General features: G+C 47.5%; 8 protein-coding genes across 8 annotated transcripts; 4 read left to right on the plus strand and 4 right to left on the minus strand.

Moving 5' to 3' along the window:
* Positions 1–204: 204 nt before the first annotated feature.
* N7508_006646 (uncharacterized protein) lies at positions 205–1,199 on the plus strand (the record flags this gene model as incomplete). Its single annotated transcript, XM_058464712.1, has 3 exons — positions 205–443; positions 526–1,054; positions 1,122–1,199. 3 exons carry the CDS (start codon positions 205–207, stop codon positions 1,197–1,199), a joined length of 846 nt encoding a protein of 281 aa, XP_058318565.1.
* A 74-nt stretch (positions 1,200–1,273) lies between these two features.
* On the minus strand, positions 1,274–3,399 carry N7508_006647 (Zn(II)2Cys6 transcription factor; the record flags this gene model as incomplete). Its single annotated transcript, XM_058464713.1, has 4 exons — positions 1,274–1,724; positions 1,767–2,236; positions 2,302–3,113; positions 3,183–3,399. The coding sequence occupies 4 exons, from the start codon at positions 3,397–3,399 to the stop codon at positions 1,274–1,276; spliced, it is 1,950 nt and encodes a 649-aa protein (XP_058318566.1).
* A 181-nt stretch (positions 3,400–3,580) lies between these two features.
* N7508_006648 (phytanoyl-CoA dioxygenase family protein) lies at positions 3,581–4,559 on the plus strand (the record flags this gene model as incomplete). Its single annotated transcript, XM_058464714.1, has 2 exons — positions 3,581–3,751; positions 3,801–4,559. 2 exons carry the CDS (start codon positions 3,581–3,583, stop codon positions 4,557–4,559), a joined length of 930 nt encoding a protein of 309 aa, XP_058318567.1.
* Positions 4,560–5,506: 947 nt separating this feature from the next.
* On the minus strand, positions 5,507–6,428 carry N7508_006649 (pirin family protein; the record flags this gene model as incomplete). The annotated part of the gene is made up of 2 exons (XM_058464715.1): positions 5,507–6,021; positions 6,080–6,428. The coding sequence occupies 2 exons, from the start codon at positions 6,426–6,428 to the stop codon at positions 5,507–5,509; spliced, it is 864 nt and encodes a 287-aa protein (XP_058318568.1).
* Positions 6,429–6,968: 540 nt separating this feature from the next.
* Positions 6,969–10,041, minus strand: N7508_006650 (glycoside hydrolase family 115 protein; the record flags this gene model as incomplete). The annotated part of the gene is made up of 6 exons (XM_058464716.1): positions 6,969–7,685; positions 7,809–8,591; positions 8,668–8,733; positions 8,785–8,985; positions 9,018–9,543; positions 9,599–10,041. The coding sequence occupies 6 exons, from the start codon at positions 10,039–10,041 to the stop codon at positions 6,969–6,971; spliced, it is 2,736 nt and encodes a 911-aa protein (XP_058318569.1).
* Positions 10,042–10,588: 547 nt separating this feature from the next.
* On the plus strand, positions 10,589–11,568 carry N7508_006651 (uncharacterized protein; the record flags this gene model as incomplete). The annotated part of the gene is made up of 4 exons (XM_058464717.1): positions 10,589–10,648; positions 10,678–10,888; positions 10,936–11,073; positions 11,222–11,568. The coding sequence occupies 4 exons, from the start codon at positions 10,589–10,591 to the stop codon at positions 11,566–11,568; spliced, it is 756 nt and encodes a 251-aa protein (XP_058318570.1).
* A 1,021-nt stretch (positions 11,569–12,589) lies between these two features.
* On the plus strand, positions 12,590–13,880 carry N7508_006652 (uncharacterized protein; the record flags this gene model as incomplete). The annotated part of the gene is made up of 4 exons (XM_058464718.1): positions 12,590–12,754; positions 12,851–13,226; positions 13,298–13,415; positions 13,481–13,880. 4 exons carry the CDS (start codon positions 12,590–12,592, stop codon positions 13,878–13,880), a joined length of 1,059 nt encoding a protein of 352 aa, XP_058318571.1.
* Positions 13,881–13,945: 65 nt separating this feature from the next.
* N7508_006653 (flavin-containing monooxygenase) lies at positions 13,946–16,012 on the minus strand (the record flags this gene model as incomplete). Its single annotated transcript, XM_058464719.1, has 7 exons — positions 13,946–14,261; positions 14,320–14,859; positions 14,915–15,172; positions 15,230–15,298; positions 15,354–15,603; positions 15,653–15,666; positions 15,723–16,012. 7 exons carry the CDS (start codon positions 16,010–16,012, stop codon positions 13,946–13,948), a joined length of 1,737 nt encoding a protein of 578 aa, XP_058318572.1.
* Between the last annotated feature and the right edge of the window lie 5 nt (positions 16,013–16,017).

Consider the following 16,017-nt stretch of genomic DNA (forward strand, 5'->3'; position numbering starts at 1 on the left):
TGTATAATCAGACCAATAATGTCTCGGATCCCGTCCTATTGGCCCTTTGAAAAACTTCGGCCTCGCCTTCCAGATATATTTTCCCCGCATTGATAAGAGTCCGAAACCAGTCGAAAGAGGCATCTCAACACTTTCCCAACTCTTTTTTCCTTTCATATCTCTCAATTCTTATCTGTCTCATATCTCAGCGCGAGACAAAAAAATATGGCACCCTCAGTGGACGCTACCGTCCCGACCAAGAGCAAGGGATTGGAGGCGTTGTCGCAGGGGACTACTTTACCGGGGATCCCCAAATTTAGCAGTTTTGATAAGCAACGGGCTTACATGCTAAACCACATGGTTGGTGCTTTCCGGGTGTTCGCTAGACATGGCTTTGTGGAGGGCATGGCAGGCCACATATCACTGCGAGACCCCGAATTTCCAGATCGATTCTGGACGAATCCGTACGTACTCGCAATTATTTCCGAGTGCTCGGGCATAATAATACCCCCAAAGGCTATGCTAACTGGTGACGACACAATGCAGACTTGGCCTTCATTTCGGACTGATAACCCCATCCGACCTAATCCTAGTCGACGAATCAGGAACTGCCGTGGGAGGTAACACATCCAGACCGGCAAATGCAGCAGGATTCCTGATCCACAGTGCAATTCACCAGAAACGGCCGGATGTGAATGCAGCTTGCCATTTTCATTCGACTTACGGTAAAGCTTGGTCGGCTTTTGCCCAGCCTCTTGAGATGTTGAATCAAGATGTAGCTATTTTCTACGGGGATGCACAGAGTGTGTACGAGGATTTTGGGGGTGTTGTCTTGAAAGAAGAGGAGTCAGGCGCGCTGGCGAAGAGTCTCGGGAGTGGCAAGGGGGTGATCTTGAGAAATCATGGCCTTTTGACAGTTGGAGGCACGGTGGATGAGGCGGCTTATCTTTTTCTTTTGATGGAGAAAAGTTGCCAGGTTCAGCTTGCCGCCGATGCCGCCGTTGCTGCCGGTCGTCAAAAGGTGCTTATTGACGACGAGGCTGCGCGCTTCACCTTTGAGAATACCAGTGATCCAGTAAGTCATTTGGAAGAGTGTTGGGGTGTTATGTGTCATTTTGACTAAGTTGCTAACTGCGATGCAGGAGAGCCTCTTTGCTGAATTCCAAGTGTACCTGCAGTACGAGTCTGCTATATCTCAAGATGGATACAAAGCCTTGTGAATAATGAAACGGACAAGTTTCGAATGCTTAGGAAGGCGTTGATAAATATCAGACAAAAGCACTCAAGTTCGATATTAGCTTAGTACTAAAACCCTGAGGTCACTGTATTTGTCTAGCACCTGATTCCAGGGAACACTTTCCATACCACGGTAACTTCGAGTCTGCCAGACCTTCTGTACAGCCTCACGAGCCACAGTAAACATGCGAATGCCAGTAGAATGACCAGATCGATCAAGCCAATTGGCAATCTCTTCACGGACATGAGGATCTTGTGCCTCGCATCCCGCGATGAATCCTGGCCAGCAGGTATTGGATGACTGATCTTTGTAATTCTGCTTCTGCTTATCATATTCAAGCAGATGGTAGACGGTCTGTCGGACGTAAAGCTGCAATGTAGCTGGATTAAGATCTCTGATACAGCGGTAAAAGTAGATGAACAGGGCCTTCTGTACTGCCTGAACGAGATGATAGGGAAACTCCTCTTTCTGGGGAGTATTTGCTGCGCGGTGGTATTCCAGATCATTTCTCGTTTGATGTTCCCAGTCGCATATTTTATTTTCCAATTACTTGACCTTGATCGCGAGTGCATCGTGGTCAGTGAGCTTTGACCGGTCAACACTCTCTAACTTTTGAACGTGTTTTGCCAGTTGCGTTGTTTGAAGAATGAGCTTAAACAGTGATTGTGGTACAGAGTATATCTCCTCGAATGCTGACTTGTATGGGATATGGCTTGGGATTATGTCAAATTCCGAAGCATCAGAACTTGACATAGACGACGGAAACCCGAGGATTTGATCCCAATTTGCAAGCTGTGAAAATGAAGAATCTAAGTGTGCTTCTCGGTGTTCTGTTGCGCCTGGTTCTGACTGTTGGTCGTCGGCGCAAGCACGCTCGGTTAATACCCGGAGGTAGAGGTAAATGCTATGAAGCATTCGAACTTTGGATGAGCGAGCAACTTTTCGCATACCATGCAGATTGATAATCTTCTCGATAACGCTCAAATAGTGTGCCGCGTTTCTCATATTGCCACTCACCACCTATATTGATGGTCAGCCTTTTGAAGATGGAAATGCGCAACTTGAGCGGGAGTTGGAGAACCCACACAAATTGTCACCATACTTAACAGAGCCATCAGAATGTCTTTATATTTCTCTTTTTTACGCCCGATAACATAAGAGAGATCCTTCAGCGATCTTTTTAATCGCCTTTTGGCCCTTTCGCGATACATCTCTCCGAGTGCACGCCAGTCTTGGCTTCCCGACGCGTCTGTTACGCGATTAAGTCCATCTAAGCTGAAGGCGCTGATGGCGAAGATCGCGAAAAGAAGAGATACTTTGGCGTTGCTGCTATTTCCAGACAGTCCGATCTCGCCCACTGTGCTGAACACGCTAGGAATGTACATTGTTTCCCACGGGGACTGCGACTCGACCCGTGCGGGGGTGAAGAATGCGACCAAAGTCTCTCGGTAATGACCAAGTAACTCCTTAGCTGTCGAGAGGGCGAAGTCAGTCAGATCTGCTGGCGACTCTCCACAGGAAATTGATTGTGGGCTCAATGGTGCAGGTGTGCCTGCGGAGAGGAAACCAAATTCGCCAAACACAGGCAGGTCTAAGGAATTTGTTTGCAATTCTGGCCCAAAGCTAATGATATTCGGGATCTCCAAGCTAATAAGTTCATCAGGACGATCTTGGGCCAAAAGGTCGATATCTGTGATTGAAGTATCCCAGAACTCAGGACCGAGGATCTCCGACAGGGTATCGAGATGGGCAGGTTGCATCTCCGTATTTTGAAATATATGGAAAGGTCCATTACTTAGTATCTGATTAAAGGAGATGTTTTCGCTTTGTTGGTCGATTTCTTCCACAATCGACACGATGGAGTTCTCGCCAGTTGACGAGGCCAAATTGCAGAATTCTGCGCTTGATCATGTCCTGCAATCCGGGGTGTCAGAATCATCTGAGAATAGACTGGAGCTGTGCATACTTCCGAAAAGAAGCTCTCGTCTTGCATGGAAATCCTCCCCTGGGTCTTCATGGACTCCCGTCAGTGGTCGCAGCCAAAGCAGCCGAGGTGGAGGATCAGGCATCTCACACTCCAGCCCCCGCTTCTTGCATGGAGAGCACTGAGGTGCGACTCGGTCACATCGCACCTTTCGAGAGTGACAGCTCAAACATGAGCGCTGTGCTGTCAGTATTGACATCCTAACAGGAAAAGTGGGGGATGCGATAGGTAAAAGTGACTCGGCCATTGGCAGTTGGTTATCTCCGCGCTGCGGCTCCACCTGCCAGTATAAAATCACTCGATTCGTCGGATATGGTGATGTTATCAGAGCCCAGAGGTTATTTAGCAATTGGCCTCACCTGGGATCGGATTTATCTAACATGGCTGTCAAACAAATAATTCAACGTATCGATCGTGGTGACGAGGTTGCGATCATCAAAGCTCTCATCGAGGACGGCTGTTGTGTTATCAAGAATTTCACCGATGTCGAGACTGTGACGAGAGTGAACGCTGAAGTTCAACCTTATCTTGACCAAGATAAGCCGTGGAAGGTAAGTTGAAGGCCCCAGTCTACTAGAGTCCTATTCTAAACATCAGCAGGGCAACCTGTTTCCTGAAGAAACTCGGCGATGCGCCAACCTAGCAGGCCGGAGTAAGACAGCTCGAGAAACATGGCTAGTCGATCGTCTGATCCGAACATTGGCAGCCAAGTTCATCGATAAAACAACTTCAAACTTCTATGGCGCGACCAAGCACACCGACACAAGTGAAGCAGTTTGCTCAATAGCTATGACATTTGACATTGGCCCGGGCGCCAAAGCTCAGCGACTACACCGAGACGACAAGAATTACCATGTGGATCATGAAGATCAAGGAGCAACGGGCTATAGAGTCGGCTCAGACGTTATGATGGCTTTCATGGTTCCAGGAGTACAGACCACCGTGGAGAACGGGGCTACCCTGGCTATACCAGGAAGTCATCTCTGGGGGTCCGATCGCGCCCCATTGATGCACGAGGCTGGTGCCGCACAAATGGATGTGACCGACTGCTGGGTTATGTTGGGTGGGCTGTATCACGCAGGAGGAGCAAATATGACCGAGACAGAATGGCGGAAAGTGCATGGAATGTTCTTCACGCGGGGATTTTATCGACAAGAAGAGAACAGCTACCTTGCGAACTCTGCGGAAGAAGTTTTATCCTGGTCACCTGCGGCTCAGAAAGTCATGGGCTTTGAATTACCCAGTCCTAACATCGGATTTGTCGGTTTCCAGCCTCCTTTGGACTATTTGCGCGGAGCTGGGGTTGACTCGTTTGGAGATTTCGATCCCTCGCAGGAGAGGGAATTAAAGGAGACTTGACCAAGTGGAGGCTTAAACAACGCATCGGGTTATTCTAGAATCAGATCCAGAGTACATATAGCGGTCTATTTGCAATGATTAACGCCGTGGGCTTTTACGTTCAACACATTCTCAAGGCAAATATGTATCACTCCTTCGTTTATGGCATTGACATACAATCGCTAGATATGTGTTCATCCTGGCATTTGATGTAACATGACCTTACACCTATCTAGGATGAAGGTTGGGAATATCTTCAGTATGTCAATACTGGGCACTCTCGACAAGATACGGACCGCTCATGTAGTGCAGCTGAGCAACCAATGTATATTGATCTCTTCGCTTAAAAATACGAAAATCCAAGGTAGGTCTTGAGCTTACCTTCAGCCGATATTCACAAGAGTCTCGGATCACCGATGAGTGTGAAGTGGCCGGTGGCGATGTGGTCTTTACACAATCGTCAAATACACCCACGATTTTACTGCAATCTGCGGGAAACAAGTTCACGTGCACTCTTCAAATAATCTCGTGTTTTCTTACCTTTGTCACCTCTTGCCGGTACATACAACAAAGCAGTGGGAGTATCGCTCGCAATTCAGGGTCAGTTATCTTAATCAGAGACTTCAGTGCTTACGAGCCTCCTTCTGGTTTTCCACATTGCATAATATCTCTTCTCTTCGTCAGTACCTATATTGAGCTTATCGATTTGACCTCCGAGGTCATGGAAGGCAACGCTAAGCTGCTAGGGTCGCTCGTGAGCTACCTAGGGCGGCAGGGTGACTAACTCACCCTATTCTTCAGGAGCAGATCACTTTCCGGGATGGCAGTTTTACCCTCCCCTAGATTACGGTGACAATCCGTACAGATCAGAACGTAAAATACTAGTGATAGACACATACCATAAATTATTATTTCATCCGGAACAAACACGTTATAGAAGGTGAAAATCTAATTAAATACATCATATTTTAATTGCTATCCAAAACAATCACTTCAGCCTCAACCTCTCCAACACTCTCGAAACGAAGCGCATCTCCAGCATTGACCAATGTGACAAAGGCACCATCACCTTCCTCGAGCACAGCATCTTCCCGGCCATCAATCTTGACCTTAGACTTGCCCTGCTTGGTCATTGGCAGATGGATGTAAACGTTTCGCTTTTTCTTAGACTCAACAATTTCGCCCGCGCCAACATTCCACTTGAACGTGGAACTAGGCTCAATAATACCAGCACCCATGACAAAGTCAGCATGAATGGGAATGGTACCAGGAATCTTAGGGGTAGCAGCATCCTCCTGCGCAGGAGTAGCCTCGGGGCCAGCAGCAAGAGGCGACAAGATAGGAACAAACGCCTTGCGCTTATCTTCCTCGCTAAAAGTCTTAGTGTGGTATTGTGGCTTCAAGCCGTGCTTCCAGGGCAGGGCCCAGATTTGTAAGAAGTGCACCGGCTTGGTCGACTCATTCTGTTCAGAATGCGCGATACCTGTCTTACGTCAGCATGGATTCGTTATAGGGTTAAAGCGCAAGGCTGGGAGGCTTACCTGTTCCGCCAGTGGTGAATTGAACATCTCCCCGCTTCATGCGGTAGAATTGTTTTCCTTGTTCTCCCTCAGAGCCCTTCTTAAGCATGCTGTCGCGATGTGTGAGCTCGCCGTTGAGGATATAGCTGAAGATCTCCGCATCGCGGTGTGGATGCGTAGGGAATCCATTGCGGGCCGAAACTCGGTCTTCATTCAGGACTCTTAGGCTGCCGAAGTTCTGGAAGCGGTGGTCGTAGTAGTTGGCGAAGCTGAATGTGTGGAATGACTTGAGCCAGCCGCCGTGCTCAGCATATCCGCGCTCACTGGAGCGTCGGAGAACAATCTTGGCGTGGGAGAGTGGGTTAGACATGGCTTGAGATGAATTGATCATGTACTGTGGCAATGGAAAGAATAGTGGTTTTTTTCCCCTGATGATTAGCAAAACTACAGGTGGGTTGTGGGGTTTATATAGGAATCCAAATTATCCAGCAAGCTCCAGCAAGCTCCAGGGATTATGGAAGCATTATCGAGCATCAATAAGAGTACTAGGCCGGAAATAGACTAGTGGCTGATCTAATGCTGATTTATTGCTGACTCGTCATTTGCAAGGGGATTTCATGGCCTGTTATTGGTGAATAATTGTGGGTTCGGTTAAACATCATCATGATCGGTGTTGATGAGCAAAATATGCATATTCAAGCCTTCACACCTGATCATTGCGAAATTAGATTTGGTCGATCAGATACAATTGCCAGATCTACCGAGTGATCTCCATTGGATTCTGCGAGCTCGGAACTGCAGTTCAGATGCCCAGGGTTTTCAATGCTTAGAATTTGACAATTTTCCAGGTGTCTATTGCAACACTTGTAATGACCCTTTTAGTTGGGTTGTTGCCTCGCTCTTGGTATGCTCATCCCGACGCACAAAAACTCTTTGGGGGGCCAAGATAGCTTTCCTTAACGCCGCCGAGGTCCAGCACAATCTTCTCTAGGACGACGTTCGTGTGGTTCAACCTGACCCTGATAATGTGAACACCGATACCTAGGCCAGTGACGCTGTGCTCCCTCTTCCAAACACAGTCCATGGCAGCATCTGACCAGCCCTCTGCCAGAATTTTGCCTTTGTTCTGTCCCGGGTCTGCCAGGAGATTATGAAATTTGGCCAGTTGATCATCAATGCCAATCTCATAGGACATTCGCTGTGCTGGATCGATTTCCAGTGTCATGTTAAAGTACAGAATGACCGTGGAAGAACTAGAATGTGAGAATATGTACACCGGATTTTCCAAGAATGGTGCCTCATTCCCTTTCAAGGGGTCGCAAATTCCCACTGTTACCGCACCTTCACTTCCGCGGCCGAGCTCTGGGTGATGATGATAGGGAGGTTTGATTCCCATGCCATATGCAGGTATAGAAATACGGCCATCAGCTTCAACAAAAACACGGAAGGACTCTGGGACGCGGTGGCCACGGATGGGGAGATGGACATGCTCATAGTCCCCTTCTTTCGATGAGATAGTGATCAAAACCCTCTGATCGAAGCGAACTGGAACCTGGCCCCATAAAATCGAGATCCAAACACGAGCATCATCTCCATCAGGGTCTAGCATACCTTCTGTGACCGAAAGCTGAATCCATGAATATGGAACAGTTGTGGACCAACGTATGGTCTGAGCACCCCGGGTGAAGATATCGAACTAGCGCTGAGATCGACCATGTCGATTCATTGAACTGAGAGTCAATCTAGGAACCAAGTCGCGTCGGCTTGGATGCGTTCGCTCACTCTCCTCGTTGATCCGCCCTGCCCGGATGCCTTCGTGGCCTTCAACGGCAATACCCATCTGCCCGACAATCAAATTGCTATTCCGATATCCCTGGACGTAAGCTAACCCAAATATCGCGTCTCGCGATGGGGCATGCCATGTATCGCCGTATCCCAGGTGCGGTTGGCACAGCATATGATTCCATTTGCCGTCCAGCAAGGAATGGAATTTCTGTGATAGCTTGAAGTCGGCGTCAAATAAGTCCAAGATTTCACGCAAGAGCTTGTTGGCTGTGTTGCGTCGTTGGCGTGCATAGAGTTGGTTCCGACCTTGAGCGACTCGCAGACGGGTGAATATTGTGCTAGCCTTCACCGAGTGTACAACTAGCTCCCAGAATGCGGCTTTTTGCTCAGTAGGAACACGCTGGTAGACGGCATCGACAGATATCTCTAAGAATTGCCACCGGGATACAATATCATCTGCTTCGTTATAATGGAGCAATGAAAAGCTGTCCAAATCGATGTGCTCATGTTTGCGAATGCGAACGAGGCGGTCATACTCGTGCCAAATAGCGCTCGTATCTTGACTGAGCTCCTCGCCGAAGTAACTGGATGCAGTGCCCCCCAGGAGCTCAATGATAGTATCTGCACTAATGGATTCAACATCCCATGCCAGCTGCATTGCAAAGGTCAGTGGGACTTCAATGGGCTTGATATCTCCGATATTAAAGACCCAGATCTTGCGAGCATTGCGACGGTGTGCCTCGAACAGCTGATGATATATCTTGCCCTTTCAATGTGTGAGCAATCGTTAACTGGACCAATACATTCAAACAAGAAAGACAAACCAACGACTTGGAGTTGATCCATTCGTAGCTCCGAGGCGCTCCGACGTATTCAAAATGGTAATATATCTACGACAAGGTAAGCAAATAAAACTAAACCAGGATACAAGGCAAGCTTACACCCGCACCACCCTTTCGGCTTTTTTCAGACCCAGAAGGTAGCCGCCGTAAAGAGCCGAAATTGTCATCGGCAAACAATAACGTCACATCATCAGGCACAGTGAAATCTCCAGCTTGGTACAGATCTTGTATCTCCTTGTACAAGGCCATAACCTGTGGAACAGCATCTTCACGCCCATGGACTTCCTCAAACAGCGCTCTCTGTTGTTCAAGCACATCTCGCACAACCCTACCAGGATCATCAGTTGCCATTTGACGATCATATTCGCCACGAATACCGAGAGTGATGACTCAAGGCCCTTCGCCCGATTCACACCCCCACGAAAGAACTCAATAATCTCCTCGCGGTGTGTTGTCCGATTCCACGTTCCATCGACCCGCCCATTTTCAAACCACTCCGTCGTCGCGCGTTGCAGAGGCTCGTGATGGGAAGTCGATACACAGATTCCGTATTCGTCGGTGATTCGCTGATTTTCGGGATCAGCTGTAAAGAAAACCGCTCCCGGGTTGGGATATCCGGGCCACATCGCCGGCCACATGAAATTTGCCTTCAATCGCAGAAGCAGCTCATACACCTTTTTATAAAATCGGCTGTTGTATCCTCCGAATTTCTCAAGCACCCATCCTGTCAACGCGGGTGCTTCGTCATTGATGAAAATACCGCGGTATTGGATGCTCGGTTCGCCGTGGGTGGTCGTTGTAGGTAAGGCGTAGATTTCTGGGTGATGCTTTGCTGGTACGTCTGCCCTCCAATACCATCTTTTAACGTCAGTTAGGGGCCGTATATCAGCTTGAGATGGGTAATATAGCATACAGAGACACGCCTATTTGACTAGAGAGCGTATAAGCACCGAATATGGCTCCTCTTTTGTCACTGCCAGCGATGACCAGTGCATTTTCACATTCCTCCAAAGGGGTTTTTACGACTGCAGTGATAGAAGACTCCCACTTGCCAAGAATAGAGCGAGTGTCAATCTTCCCCGATCGTTCCAGATGCTTGATTATCCAGCAGGAATCGATGCACCCAATGATTATAGCAGTCTTCCGAGGCGCGTCGATAAATGGCTCGGCCTGGTTAGCGGTGATTGCTCTGAGTGGACTAGCATTACCTTTGGCTACTCGGCCAAAGTCTTCAGCGAGCGCTCGATCAGCATGATGAATACCGACGAAGTCATCCTTGTCTACTAAAATCGAAGCGCCAATAAGATCAAGATAATCCGTTAAATGGCTGGAAGCCACAAAAGGCTTGTCTGACATGATATCGACGTTGGCCCAGTACTACAGCATAAAAGATAGAACGTATCTAGTGGAAAATAAGACACCGCACCTTTGGGGCCGTGGACTCGGCTGATGTTCAAACTGATCTCTCCACCGAACCTGTGACACTCCTCCAAGCGACATTCTTTTTCTCCACCTGCAAAGTGGGATGACCTTTTCGGGTTGTTGTTGCACCGAGCAGTCACACCCGTCTATGGAGCAGGATTAGGGCTAATACGGCCACCTCCGTTGCCGACGCAGCTATTAGCAGAGAGCCGAGACAATGATCGGCCTTCTCCTGCCAAGTTCTGAAGTATTTGATCCCTAGCGTGGCTTGAATTCCGGGCAGCGGGCAATCGGCATCTCATTTGACGTGGGGGCATATCTTCATCCGCATCCCCATGGGGGATGATGTTCTACCGAAGCTGACCCCAGGCGTCGCATATCCCCGGAGTATGGCTTGTCGCCAACTTCTTCGCAAACTTAAGTGTCCCTGATTTCGTTGCTCGATCGGGAAAGAAATTTCATTCCAGCCACCGATGCCACAATGACTACTAATAAGAAAGACAACGAGGACATCGTGGAAGCTCTAGCTTCCACGATAAAGGTCCAGAAAAGAACCACACTGACTATAAGCTGGTCGATAAGGAGGTTGCCAAATATGCTACAGATACAGCGATTCATATCGATCAGGCGACCAACAAACGATTACGACGAATGATCGATAAGCGAGTCCTGGTGGTGATGATGTTCACATACTTGATCCAAACGTTGGACAAGGGGGCAATGTCTTTTGCTTCAATTATTGGAATCATGGAGAATGCGCATTTGGCCGACAATCAGGTCCGTTATTACTGATATTAAGATCCGTGTGCACCCACTGACTGAATGCAGTACCAATGGTTGACCACGGTCGTTTTGCCAACATCATCCTCAAATCATTCGACTTCAGCACTTGGGAAAGCCAATTTCTCTCCATGGTCATCGGAGCAGTTACGACTATCACCATGGTTGTCTCCGCCTACCTCGATCGCAAATTTTACCAAATAATCTAGATCATGATCGCGTCCGTCGTCCCCTCCATCATCGGATCATCGATCCTCCTCGGAATTCCATTCACCCCAAGCAAAAGAGTCGGCATGCTTATTGCATACTGGATCTTCTAACTCCTTCTTCGCAGTATCGTCTCTCTCGCTCGCTCTTCTCTCGCGGAATGCCGCCGGTCAAACCAAGAAATCAATCATCATTGCCTGCAACTTCGTCTTCTGGGCTGCAGGTAACTCAATTGGTCCACAGGTGTTCCGTGATAAAGATGCGCCACGGTATTATCTCGCTTTCTCGATCCTGCTGGGGTGCTTTGGTCTTGTCTTCCTTATTCTTTTCGCCTTGAGAGTTTGGTATAGTGTTCAGAATCGGAAGCGGGATGCTAAGATTGCGTCCGGAGAGGTTATTCCGGATGTCAACTATACTCACGGCTTTGAAGATATCACCGATCGGGAAAACCCTCATTTCCGATATGTTTACTAGATGGTCGCGTGTCATTTTGCTTTGTTTAGAGATAACAAATTTCAGGGTTCATTGAGCATGCCAGTATTCTTTCCAAGCTTCTAGATCCTCCACATAATATCTGCTAGTGATATACGGACCTTGATTGTTTCAGATTATCAAGAGAAGAAAGCAATAAATCAGCGAATGGAAATGCTTGGACCGGCTCGGCATCTCACTGTTTTTTTGTGTTTTTGAGTACTACTACATCATTTCATAATTCATGATCAGGCATATATGACGAGGGTAGTGCTCCTAACTGACTCCAGAGTGCCTCTATCTTCCCTTCAGTTTCTCGGAGGCCGCCCCGAGGTCAAACCCTTCTACATGTACTCACTGTATTGACTATACGACGAACCGTACTATTCTCTCTTGATCGCGGCTCTTGTCACACTTTGTGGTCTACTCCGGGTATGTATTCAAGATCTGATCTTATCAACTACAATTGCATACGTGGCAAGGGGAACCTTTCTAGAAGAAGAGAGCTAGTTTGGGAGACCCCTGAGAACCCCTGACAACAGATAAAACACCCATAATCCATTGGACTGCGGCAGCGTCGCCAAATAACTATTTCCGCCTAAAGAATACACGCACGATACCCGAAGAGATCCGACCGATCGGACCTTTCGCGTGGGGCCAATCACCAAGCGAGTCATTATCAAGAGAACGCCCTGCCCTGATCCTGGCACTTAAGCTTCATGCAAACTGCGCAGATTCCCCGCCTGCTTATCGTCGCGTGCCCGGACTCCTAGCGGAGACCGCCGACGGCCCTCCCACACAGTATCAACATGTTAAGATGGTCATACTTCCGGTTCAGTCATCTAGCTGTCAGGGCCATGGGGATCTCCGATGAGGCGTGATAACGCTTTATTTGATAAACGGCTGATACGGATTCTTGAATATAACTCTCATGATCCATGACGGTCTTCTGGTACGGACATGACTAACTTTTGTCGTCCCTGTTGCTCCTGCTGGCAAAATATCAACATCTTGAGTAAACGCCATGATTGTTTTATCACGAGAGGCTCTATATGATGTCGGTCCCCGGCTTCTCAGAGAAGTTTGGGCGCTCAGTGGGGTCGCTATTTTCATAATCGCCTTGAGAGTAGCTGCGAAAATACGAATTGGGAAATTCGGCTTGGATGATGTCTTGATGGTTTCGGCGTTGGTTAGCACATTTCTCTCCTTGTTCTAGTTATTTAAACCAAAATATCTTTAAGATGCTTTCGAGGTCAATGCTAAAATTGACTTATTTGACCTCTAGTGTCTAGCTATAGTTGGATCAGTCATGATCACCATGGGCATCCAGTGGGGATTCGGCCGCCACGTGTGGAATATCAATCCCAATGATACTGCGACGGTCATTATGTATGACTATCTGGCACAGACATTTGGCATTGCTGGTGGTACATTAGGTCGAATTGCTTTCACCGTGTTCATAGTTGGGCTTCTCGGAACGAAAAAGACCTACCGAGTTATTCTGTGGGTGTTGGTTGGGCTACAGATTGTGACCAACGTAATGTTCATCATCATACTCTTTGCCCAGTGCCCAGGACATGCTTCGGCTATCTGGTCACAGGACGGCAATGGAAAGTGCTGGGATGTCCGAGTTCAAGCTTACTACGGATACTACCAAGGTGGTACGTATTATCCTTGTTCCTATTACACTTGTCTCGAGGTGAAGAGGTCAATAACTTTTGCTTTGTGACAGCTTTTAATTCGGCTACCGATCTATACCTTGCCGTTTTCTCAACCTACGTCTTCTGGAATTTAAATTTAAAATTACAGGTCAAGTTAGGTCTAGTTACCTTACTTGGACTGGGGCTTTTGTGAGTGATAAATCCTTCCTGAACTCGTACTTGAAGCATTCGACTAATTTGTTGTCTTCCTACAGTGCTATGGTAGCATCCATAATCAAAACCGTGCAAACCCAAATTCTTGCCCACGCAGACGACGACCCAACAACGGCAACCATCAATTTAGATCGCTGGTTATATATTGAAACATACCTGGTCATTATTACAGCATCTATTCCCTGCATTCGATCTTTTTTGAGACCTTTTGGGCGGCAAACAACTGGTACTGGACGCAGTACATATGAGTTAGGGTCTCCACACGCACTAAGCTCTGGTCCTAGATCCAGGAGGTTGACACCTACCGCTCCTACGAAAGGCATGATGCGTATTTCAGATGGGAATGCTAGCGAGGATGATATTCTGGAATGGGATGCAACGGACAGCGACCGCGTCGATGAACCTCCGGCTTCCAAGAAGTCAGTACATGTCTATGTGTAACAGTATCACATGAATCAATGATAATATGATTACCAATGTATTGGAAATTGATACAGCAATTGAGCTCAAGGGCCCCAAATGCCTTGAACAAAGTAGTTTGCCAATTCGCCATCTCCGTTTTTCTCTTCCTCCATTTGGCCATTGCCTAGACACGAAAAGCGATTCACAGAATTATATCGGATATGAAAATGCTCGCCGCCCATCCGCTCCAATGATCTCTGGAAATGACTCGTCGTCCCAGCGTAGGTGCCAGTAATTAGCCCAGAAGACTTGCCATTTTTATACCAACTGCGACATTCTCCCGAAAAGGCGGTTCGTTTAAGATATTCCTGGGTCCAAACATTGTAATCATCCAGCGATTCTTTCCTGACATCGATCGACCTGTAATTTTGTCAGCCTATGCCTTTTTCTTTTTTTTTTTAGAGCGCTCAAGACTTACTTGATATCCTCTGTGGCAATCTTCATAGCCCATTTCAAGATATAGTCACACACAATAGCAAAACCAGTCGTAACAGTGCCGTGGGAGACAGGGAAGTTGGGTCCACCGATCATGAAATAATTCGGCATTTGATCAACATGAACACTGAAGAAAGCCTCCGGGTCATTCTTCCAATGTTCCCTCAAATCGACTCCATTCTTCCCGATCTGCTTCCAGCGCGGGATTATCGATGTGTTAAACCCTGTTGCGCAAACAATAAGATCAAATTCTTTCTCTTTTCCGTCTGCTGTGCGGATGCCAGTCTCAGTGACGCGCTCAATATCCTCCCAGCACATTTCGGTATTCTCGGCTGAAAAAGCCTCAAGATATCCACTGCCGGGAGTAAGGCGGCGGCAGCCGGGTGCAAAGTCAGGGATGATCCTCGATGCAATTGATGGGTCTAGAAGCTTCAGTTTCTCTTGCATCTGCTTCAATGTTTCTCCCCTGAGCCAGTGCTGGAGGGGGTGATCCTTCAGTGTTGCGTATGCGCCGCCATTGACACTAGTCGAAGTGTTAGAGTCGTAGGTATGACGAGGGAGGTGAGATCTATTCTTACTGATTTTCCACCTCCTTGCGGAATTCGAAGAACGCTTTGGGGTCGTTTTTGAATTTCTCTTGCTCTTCGGGCGTATATGCGAAGTTATTTCCAGTTTTTGTCATCTCGGCATTGATGTTGGGGGTGATCCAGGTAGGATTACGAACATAATTGACCAGTCTAGATACTTTAGAGTGCATGGCAGCAACGCATTGTATTCCGGATGCACCATTGCCGATAATTGCCACGCGCTTGTTCTTCCACTCGTATTTATCATCCCTGTCTAAACATTAGTGTTGCACAATATTCAAAGGGTGAACATGTATGTGGCTTTACCAATCCGCTGTGTGGACCAGCTTGCCTCTGAAATTAGTCAGACCTTGGATATCTGGCAATTTCCAGTTGCTGGTTGACCTTGTTAGCAATTCCTGGACAATTAAAATCGAGATTTTATCCTTACTTCAATATGCCGGATGCGTTAACAAAAATGTCAGCCTCATCCTCTTTGATCTTGCTATCCTGTTCAATCTTGACTCTCCATTTCCCCAGGTCTTCGTCCCATACAGACTCTATCACGTTCGAATTTAACTCAACATGCTCATCAAGCCCCCACTTCCGGACTGTATTGTGAATATATTCACTAATCTCTGGCCCGGACACATAGAAATGAGACCAGTATGGGTTAGGCTCGAAGCGGAACGTATATGCATCTGGTGAACTAGTCAATAAGTGTTTGATAAAGGTCTTTACAGCTCTTACGAGCAGCTATGTCACTAAATCATTCAAAATTAAATATCACCCCTGACGAAGAGCACAAAGAGTCTCTTACCAAGCAACACCCGGATATCGATTCTCAATCCAGACCCCACCAACTTCAGTATTCTTGTCGTAGACTGTGTAGTCAATGAACTCTGCTAGACGAAGTTCATGCTTGATTTTATGTGCTAGAGTGAGACCCGAAAATCCAGCTCCAGCGCAGATAATTTTGATTTTTCTCGGGGTATAGGCTGGTTGTTCCTTGACAGAGAACCAATTCGGCGGCATCTCACCCTGAGCCACACGTGCGGCAGGACTGAGTTGCGCGCTATAAAGGCATTCCTGGGCGTGATCGATGCTCATTGTGC

Source organism: Penicillium antarcticum (assembly GCF_028974205.1).
Source record: "Penicillium antarcticum strain IBT 31339 chromosome Unknown utg000006l_segment0_segment0, whole genome shotgun sequence".
NCBI classification, from domain to species: domain Eukaryota; kingdom Fungi; phylum Ascomycota; class Eurotiomycetes; order Eurotiales; family Aspergillaceae; genus Penicillium; species Penicillium antarcticum.